The 9,868-nt window shown below is 32.7% G+C and overlaps 1 protein-coding gene across 1 annotated transcript; it reads left to right on the top strand.

Moving 5' to 3' along the window:
• Nucleotides 1-4,303: 4,303 nt before the first annotated feature.
• LOTGIDRAFT_174271 (hypothetical protein) lies at nt 4,304-9,194 on the top strand (the record flags this gene model as incomplete). Its single annotated transcript, XM_009052601.1, has 11 exons — nt 4,304-4,528; nt 4,824-4,961; nt 5,250-5,371; nt 5,900-5,955; nt 6,326-6,484; nt 6,756-6,826; nt 7,241-7,341; nt 7,506-7,595; nt 7,829-7,997; nt 8,600-8,735; nt 9,118-9,194. The coding sequence occupies 11 exons, from the start codon at nt 4,304-4,306 to the stop codon at nt 9,192-9,194; spliced, it is 1,344 nt and encodes a 447-aa protein (XP_009050849.1).
• Between the last annotated feature and the right edge of the window lie 674 nt (nt 9,195-9,868).

Raw genomic sequence — 9,868 nt, 5'->3', positions numbered from 1 at the left:
CCTGTAAGGTTGTATCTTCTTGGTCTTTCTGATAGTGTAACAGTACAAATATCACCTCGGCGTGCACCTTTACGTCTGTATTGCAATTTATACGACTCTATCATACCATGTCGTTTTCTTATTGGTGGTGGAATCCATTTTACTCGTAATACCTGAATAAAATAGTAATTTATGATCTCTGGACCAGATTGTAAAATTGGGCAACAGCAAGTACAATGGGCTCTTATTGAGATCCTAATTTAGCTACAACACTGCTTTCTTTCTTTGATGTTCAAATGGAATGTTTAGGCGTTTCTCAGAAAAATATCAAGTAAATTTATTGTACTTACTGAATTTGATAACAGCGATAACGAAACATTTCTAGGAGACTGTCCAGGACGATCAGCATAGGTCCTAGCTATGATTCTGTCCGTACTCTTTTCAACCCCATTAGCCTTGAGAGTGACCACTCTAAAACTATAAGACTGGTATGGAATCAAATCCAAAAATAATGAACTATTGGCTTGTCTGGACACTGCTACCTTGTTCTCATTTTGATTTCTGTCCAGTTCCGACCACAACACAAAGAAACCAGAAGTTCTATTTCTCTCAGGCGGACGTTTCCATGTCAGCTTTATTGATGTTGAACTTAAAGGAAATGCTTGAAAATTCGACACGATGCCAGATACTGAAATTAAGATGAAATGGAGCTTTATACTTTCCTTAGGCTTATAAACCTATTATTTCAGTGATTCGTTGTTGTTGTATTGTCTCATAGAATTCAGACTAAAATGTCAGTCCTTAATAATACCTCAGAGACTGGTTTTAGATGTATCTAACAGAGCATATTTACCTCTTTTCAGTGTTCTGTTTGTCGTGGTTGAGCTCCAAGGACCAGTTCGGCCTCTACCACGACCTTCTTGAGCACGAACATTAAATTCATAAGTTGTATAATGTTCAAGGTTACCAATGATCACTGAAGTCTCATCAGTATTCACAGTTTTGGATTTCTTGTTCTTGGTTCCAACTTCTGCATATTTCACTTTGAATATAATATTCTTGGTCAGTTGGTTTTTAGGATAATGCCACATACATTGGATAGAAGTTGATGATACCACTATTGTATTTAGTCGACGAGGTTTCAGTAATTTCGTATTCCCTGGAATAGACGAAATTTCATATTGAAGAAACAGACAAGCAAGGGCGTAGTTTTAGTTTCTTTTTCAGTTCCACATGACACTTACGCAATTTTGGGTATTTGCCATGGATTTGGATTAAACCAGTTCAAAATAAAGGTATGAAGATCGACTAGTCAACTTATTGAATTTGTAAAAGGTGCCTCACTTGGTTCTATTAAACTTTTAGACACAAAACTTTAATTCCTCCATTGTAATGTATTATATATATCTTTCACATATATCGACTGAAGTACAGGCTGTTTTGTTTTTGTTTTCTTTTTTTTTTACATCTTCTAATATTCTTAATTACAGAATAAACGCGCGTGCCTTTTGCTTTGTTGTGTAAAATGGTCCTTTAAGACACCCTTACGTAAAAAAGAAAAAAAAATCAAAGGCCCAATTAAGAACTTTTGCATATGGTAGATCAGACTTAAAACAGTATTTGAAGTTTGTTTTTCAATTTAGATTTATAAAAGGAAATAATCAGACGCAATTCTTGTACTTAAAGGGACGAGTTCGCAATTGATCCATGTGTGTCCAGAATTATCCGCATTTGAAATTTAAAAAGACGACTTGTCGTTCTTGCTACTCCATATAGAAAAGAAATCCATGGAAAAAGAAAGTGAAATTTCGAGTTTGAAATTGGAAGACATTATTCGATTTTCGTGTAGATCTTGTTCTGAAAACTATTTATATGTATTCAAGACCGAAATCAACTCATGAAAAGGGCCTTTAAGATATTTTTCTGTTCGGTAGGTTTATATACACCAGTTACTTCACATCTTTAATCCAATATTTTAACATTAAAAGGTTTAAATATTACACTTCAAAGGAGCTAATGCCTTTTGATTTTCTAAACCTAGTCTTTGATACCGTTTTAATGATACACACATCTGATTCAAAGAGAAATGTCTTTTAATCCTTTAAGTAGACCTATCTGCGATCTCAAAATCTCAATTTAGTTTTCGCTACGTCAGATTGCACTAACATTCACAATTTTGTCCTGACTGAAACCAACAAGAGCACGTTTATACTTTTTGCGATCCCGGGGCAGAAAAATTCCGTTTAAAATCACACATTTTTTTTAAAAGAATATTGATATGTTTTTTTGTTACAATTTGTAATAAAAAACAATGTTTATCTAAGTGTTTTTAATATGAAATTTCCGGACTGTCAGGGGAATAGTAAATAATCTATTTTATTAATTTTTTCTCTATTCTCAGAGTGAGTATATATTTTCAGATCACTGTTGCATTTTCATTCTGAATGTTTCTTTGGTGCAATGAAGATTAGAAAATATCATTTACTGCGGTTTTACGTCGTATTTTTTATGTGTCTATAGTTATGTCTGCGTCTAGTTATGTCTGCGCATAGTTTGTGGTGTGAGAAAAGAATTTTGCCAGAAAATTGACATATTTTGTTAAAAATTTACCACATCAGCTCCTCCAGTTCATCTTGTTCGAGCCCAAAGCACCAGATTAGAGAGCAGGCTTTTCGTACCCTTTGTCATCACAGCTCCCTATTTGATGTGGGAGTTCCAAATGCAATCTTCATTATGAATTGTAAATTAAAATAAGCCTGAAAACAATATAATTATCTTAATATTGCTCAAGGAATATCATCAACTTTTTCACACAAAAATTTAATTCCTTACCCAAACGTAATAAAATAATCCATAATATTACGAATTTGAAGATCTGGTTATCCATAATGTTAACTACCCGTACACTCCATCTAAAAACATTCTCTTCACACTGATCAAGACATATTTTTATACACAAAATTCTCTTGCAGTATCCCAAGAATTGGAAATTAGTCTTTCAACATACTATGTTTCTTGTCGTTTGAATGTGAAGTTGCACGGAAACAGATTTCCTGCTACACAGTGAAAAGGTTACTAGGCCAATCGGAAATTAAATATTGAAACATTTTGTTTACTGTATGAAACTCTTGGGATTCATTCACAGTTGAGATTATGAAGGCGACTGAGTGCAACGAACATCAATATAGCGTATCATAACACTTGGGGATTATTACCGATAAGCTTAATAACTATATAAGATAACGGCACTAAGGTAATAGATTCAAAGTACACTGTGAAATCGTTATCAATGCATTGTGATATACCTATACAAATACTCAAAATGATCACACGGCAGAACAAGACTTTCTGGTCTTTTTTTGGGGCCTGGTCATGCTCTCCCCACCAATTTCAAAAACCCTATCAACTTGTTGTGCTGTGAGCCCTCTAGCCCCTTAACAATTCTTGTTCCTACTTGGTCGCTTGGTCGCTGATTCATAAAAACGCCACTGCGTGCCCGGTCTCGGTAGAGATGCGGCACAATTTGAAGTTTTAGATTTGTCGTCGGCCTTGAGCGTCTTCTTGTGCAGATTCAACACAGGCTTCTATTGATTTTCAAGGAGATAGTTTATGATCATGTAGGTTATATATAGATATAAATATATAGACTATATGATAGCATTTTTATCAGAAAGCTTAATCTTAAATGATAACTTGAAGTACAATATCCGGGTGTTAATTTCTGCACATCATTATGTTATCCTAGGCACAGTGTAAAATAGAAAATAGTAGGATTTCTTCCTGTACCTTCCTGTCATTTTTCCTATTCTACGGGGTTTTTTTAATTTTTAATTTTGTTTTTTTTTTCGCTTTTTATTCTTGATTCTTTTGGGCCTTAATTAAGTTGTGCCTAATGACGCTGTGCCTAAAACAGTATGCTTTTAAAAACTATCGTATCTGACTGCTTATCATTTTTACTTGCAAACTATACGATACCGCTTAAATTGAACCCGTATGACACCTCCAAGAAATTCTGTTTTCACGATTTTCTTTCTTAGTTCTAGCCCTTTATGACAAATGAGTTTTGAGCGATGGAGTGGTTTCATTTGATAAGGTAAAACTTGGTATTTATTGGTTATTATTCAGCTTGGGTATGGAGTCCTTGAAACGAGAGTTATTGCTCTTATAAACGAACTCTTCAACTGATGTACCGGTGAGATAAGATTCGTGTGCTTATTGTCAACACGATTTTGTCATTATTTCTTCAAAACCTTCTTTACTTATTCAGTCTCACAGGCTATAAAATTGTTCATAAGAATTAAATTAACGCGCGGCATCAGTCGTCATGAGTTGGACAAGATTTTTAAAAGTGTCTAGTGGTATAGGTGCAACAGTTGCAACTTTTTCTGTCGGAAGAAAAGACTTGTATTTGTTAGCTGAATCGGAAGGTGAAGAGGTTGCAAGGAGTGGGCAAATTGATCCTCTATCCAATATGCAACTAAAACACGTTCAAGTATATTTTAGACATGGTGCTAGAACTCCAATTCACATTATTCCTGTTCTTGGTGAGGTCAGTAGAACTGTACATGTTTGACATGAATATATTATTATATATTGTTTCATGACATTTTGCCTCCTCTTTCACGTCCATTGAGTGAGTTTGAATGTCATATTACAAATATTCAAGTTTAATTTCCATATGGTTATTGTGAGGACAAAGGATGATTTTCAATGATAAAACTCTTTCCTCTAAGAAATCAAAGTTTCAGACTGAAATTTCAATTTTTATTGGGCACTCAAAGACATTCTTAGTCTATGGATGTCATGGTTTTCAACCCATCATTGATAACAATGTTTTTCTTTAGGTAACATATGATGCTAGTCTGTTAAGAGATTTACAACATACTTTATTTGACTATAAGGTATCATTAGTTGGCAAGGATAATAAATCCAGACCTATTTCTAGAATTCAAAGAAGCTATGAGAGCAAACCAAAATTGAAGGTGAGTGATTTGATCTATATTTTAAATCTATAGCTAACATGTAGTACTGGTATATCACAATTTCTTGTTGTCAGACATTTTAACACAAATGTTGACTAAGGTTTATGATGAATTATACAAGGAAAACAACTACCAGTACCTAGGTTCCTGAGGATCCTTTCTGCCAACTGGAGATTATCCATTTCCATTTACAGCTGGGTCTATCCGACTGTTCTCCAGATTAGACTAGTACACCATTTGCAAATCAATGTAGGATTAATAATGATCCTTTCCTCTTATAATTTTTAGGGTGGAGCAGTATTAGGTAGTTTAACTACTACAGGACAAGATCAAATGTTTTCATTGGGTCAATCTTTACGGAGAGATTATAGATCATTTTTAGATAGACAATTTAAACCACAACAAGTTTAGTAAGTAACATCATGATCCATAAAGTACTTTGTCAGTCCAATATGCCTATGATACTACTGGAACATCATTTTACTGTCACTTTAGACTATTCAGTACCTTGAAGCTGCCATGTCATCAATCAAGTTGGCCAATCAGAAATTGGGGTAGATCAATGTCAAGGTTATAATATCTTTAGTTCACAGACAATTGGAAGAAAATATAGGGAATGATCCTTTTATGCTACCCTTGTTTACTCGAGCCTCTACAAACCAAATTATTTTAGGGGAATTTGTGTTGCTGACATTGTAAAGCTCAAATGACTCCAAGTCTCTATCATGAAATTGAATAAGTGCTATGTCATTCATGTAGTTTAAATTCTAACATCAGGCTGATTGACCAATAAAACAAATGCATGCATTATATTCAAACATGAAAATGTTACTGAAATTTGATTGAAACCCAGAGGTAGCTGAAAGTGTATGCTTAAAATTATTAATAGTGTAGGCTTGTAAATTTAAATTAGCAAATTATTATGTTGTTATATTCAGTATGCAGTCTACCAATATAGATCGTACTATAGCTTCATTAAGATGTGTATTAGCTGGTCTTTTTGGTGCTCAAGAGCTTAACTCTAAAGGCATGTTGTTTTTTTTTTCCTTTTCTTAAAATTTTTGATGTGTTGAAAATAAAACTAAACTGAACTTAAGGAGTCAGAGCTGCTCAGAGAATTGCGCCTTGGTTGCTTTCTTAGGAATCCCTGTTCAATTCAGGTAACAGTTGAGACCATTTAGCAAGGCCAGGTCAGAGATGGAGGTATGGAAGGACTGAAATGAAAAATTACCTAGTCATGCAGTTAGTTAGACAAGATCCTGTGTGCTACAGACTGTGCATATCAAATTATGCTTGCTAATGGAAAAAGCCAGATAGTTTTTGATCAGATTGTGAATAATCTTGTTGAATTGGAATATTAACAGGTCCTATCAGTATCCCAGTTAGTGATGATATGGAAGAAATCTTATTTCCTAATGGTCAAAACTGTCCTGTGGTCAGAAAGATTGTCCATGCAGCAATGATACATTTTGATGATATATCTGGTATAGCTGAAGATAGAGAATTTATAGAAGAAGCTCTAGGTAATAACTTCATTATTTATTATGATGTAAATCTAATAGGAAACAATAGACTGGTGAATGGTTTAAGTAAAAAATTGGCTTAAATCATAATGTAATAGGGAAAGTTGCGAATATTGTCAAACATACATATGATAGACACACTCTTTTATTTACTGATCTGAAAGCTATTGTGTTAGTGTATGTTATCAATTATCATGTCTGGCCAACTAAATTTCTTAAGCCATTTTATGTGTTATTTTGCCTGGTGAGTCATTTTTTTGATTTACTTCAGATATACAACACAGTAAAGGGTTTAGAAAATTAAATTTCATACATATACGAGATGATTTGATAGCTAGAGAGGTATGTACTGTTAACAGATAGAATTTGTCACTTTTGAACTGCAGATTTCTATTTGAATAACTTCAAGTTGCTTTTGCACTGGCAAATAAACTTGTTTAACCAGAAGTTATCCAGATAGAAATGTCTACTTCCAGAGGTGGATTTTGTCTCGACACTAATCAGATAAGTGACAGTGCGAAACCAAACAAGATGTTATAGGAATAGAAATATCACATGGGGTATCACAAGAATTAGCATTTCAAGCTTTTATGTTTGTTATTTTTAAGGGGGAAAATCACATGATGTTCAGTTAATTGTTTAGAATATTTTAAATTATTTTTATTTAAATCAGCTGGCACTGTCTCTTTCATGAACATTTTCTGTTGTGCTTTAAATTGAATACAGCTATTCTTCCCTTTGTTTTTGTATTTGTAGGTACATGGCTATCAAATACCACCTAGTGTCCAACCTCATATGGATATTATAGAGAAAAATGCTATTAAAATAATGTATCATGCTTTTAGTGGACAGAGAGAGTAAGTTGGATTCCATTGCATATTCTTTTAACAGGATTGTTGATATGAGTTTGAACTGCCAGAAGCACAGCAATTGATTTTACTGATTGAAATTCAAAAATATCTGGTATCAGGTTCTTCTACAATTAGATTTAAATAACTACAAGTTTTATTATGTATTTTAGTTGTGAAAGAGATACAGCTTTAAGATTAACTGTTGGTTTACCAGTCACCATGAATGTTGATAAAATGGAAGATGTCATAAATGGAAAGAGGTAAAAAGACAAAGATTTTTATGAACTTTTTTATATGAATTTCATTTGTGTTTGTCTCAAAGGATGAGGATACCCTTGATAATTTAAACATATTTTGCAATTTCAATCTATTTACCCAACTGCTGTTAACATGTTTTGTTACAATATAAAGAGTTTCATCTGATTAAGATTGAAATTTTTTCGATTGATTAGATCTTTGGTGAAATTTTTTTATTTATTAATTTAACTTTCAGTAAAGAACAGATTTGCCTATATTCTACTCATGATTCAACACTAGTTGCTTTATTATGTTCATTAGATATATTTGATCATCAATGGCCACCTTTTGCTGCTGATGTCAGGTTTGAACTGTATCAAGATAACAAGGGAAAATATTGGGTTAGAGTATTATATTTAGGAAAGGTAATGACCATTTGAGTTTTAAAATATTTTACTGTATTTGGGTTATAAACTATAGTTAACAATGTTTCCACTTTGAATTGGTTAGTCATAGCAAAATATTTTCAGACTTTTGTGTTTTTAAGCAAAATATTTGATGGAGTCCACTTTCAGAACAAAAACTTGGTTTAATAATTGTTAATAATTGACCGAAAGATATAAATGTAATTAAAATGACAATGTTCTTAAACTACATGCAGTAGAAAGTTTATTGTTGATGGATCCATATCTCGTTGCTGAATGGCTTGATAATATTATGCGCTTGTTAAAACACCACTATGACAAACTAGCCTGATACTCACCAGTCCAAAAAAAAAAAACATTTCTCCCAGAAACCCATTCCTGATATGTCTGGTCCAACCTTTATTTTTGATGTGCTGCAACATAGGCTTTGTGTCTTTACTTTGTGGCTATGTGAAAGTCTGTCAACACTGAATATGTAATCTTTCCTGTTGATATGATATGATGTTTCTATAGATATATTGTGCCAGCACTGGTTGATATTGAAATTGAAATAGCTAGATATGAGAGTGCAAGAGACAGTTACAACAAATTTCTATCTTCAGGAACAAAAAATTAGAGGCTGTAATAAGACATTAGTACCATTTGAGGAATTTAAGAAGAATATGAAACCTATGACTATAAAGAAAGAACATTATCTTGAAATATGTAACTCTAATATATTAGAACAAATAGGCAAAGGTAAAATTTCTTGGGATTTTAAGATATGTTCCAATTTTATTTCATTTTTCATATGTTCTTAGTAATTGGACTACTCTAATTGTTTTCTCAATGTTTTTGAGACCATTTTTAGTTGATCTGCCTTAAAATAAAATAAAAATCACTCATGGTATTTTGGAATTTAAATTTTCTGAAGTTTTCAAAAATTGGCTCTACTGATATCACAGTATGCATAGTCTAGTATAAGTTCTATCAATTTTGGAAGTTAAAAATTAAGATATTTTGTAGACAGCTGTGAAACTTTTGTTGCTTTTCTGCAAAATGAAGAAATTTGTGCTAGAAGTTTATAGTAGAGACCTTTGCCATAGAGATCTGCTAATGATGTGAATCTATTAAATTGTAGAATTATTGGTGCATGAAAAAGATGAAGTGGAAGATGAAGAAGACAAAGAAGATTCAGAAAAACCTGCAGGAATGTAGTGATAAACCGTCTAATTTTGGTGAGAATTCAGATAAAGTAGTTGGATCTAGTGAAGATTCAGATAAGATTCAAATAAACTAGTGGGATTTAGTGAAGATTCACAAAAACCTGTGTAAATTTAGTTATAATTCAGATAAACTGTTGAGATTTTGTAAAAAAAATCAAATAAACTGTTGAAATATGTATAGTAAAGATTCAGGTAAACTAGATGGATTTATTGAAGATTCCAATAAACTAGTGGGAAACGGGGGAGATTAAGATAAACCTGTGTGAATTTAGTTATGATTCAGATAAACCGTTGAAATTTAGTAAATATTCAGATAAATTAGTTGGATTTAGTGAAGGTTCAGATAAACTAGTGGGATATGGGGAAGATTCGGATAAACCTGTGTTAATATAGTTATGATTGCGATAAATTGTTGAAATTTAGTTATGATTTTGATGAACTAGTTGGATATAGTTATGATTCAGGTTCACCTCAGGGATTTTGGGAAGATTCAAAAAATCGTGTTGAAATGTTAAGAAGATTCAGATTAACCAGTGGGATGTAGGGAAGATTCAGATAAACCTGTGGGAATGTCAGAATGTTAGATAAACCTGCAGGTATATGAATGAAGGTTCAGATAAACTATAGAACTGTTCAGCTTGATTAAAGAAGTTTATTAATTAGAAT

The sequence above is a fragment of the Lottia gigantea genome, assembly GCF_000327385.1.
Source record: "Lottia gigantea unplaced genomic scaffold LOTGIsca_189, whole genome shotgun sequence".
Taxonomy (NCBI): domain Eukaryota; kingdom Metazoa; phylum Mollusca; class Gastropoda; family Lottiidae; genus Lottia; species Lottia gigantea.
Note: the sequence above shows the minus strand (reverse complement) of the source record. Positions and strands in the feature narration are given on the sequence as shown.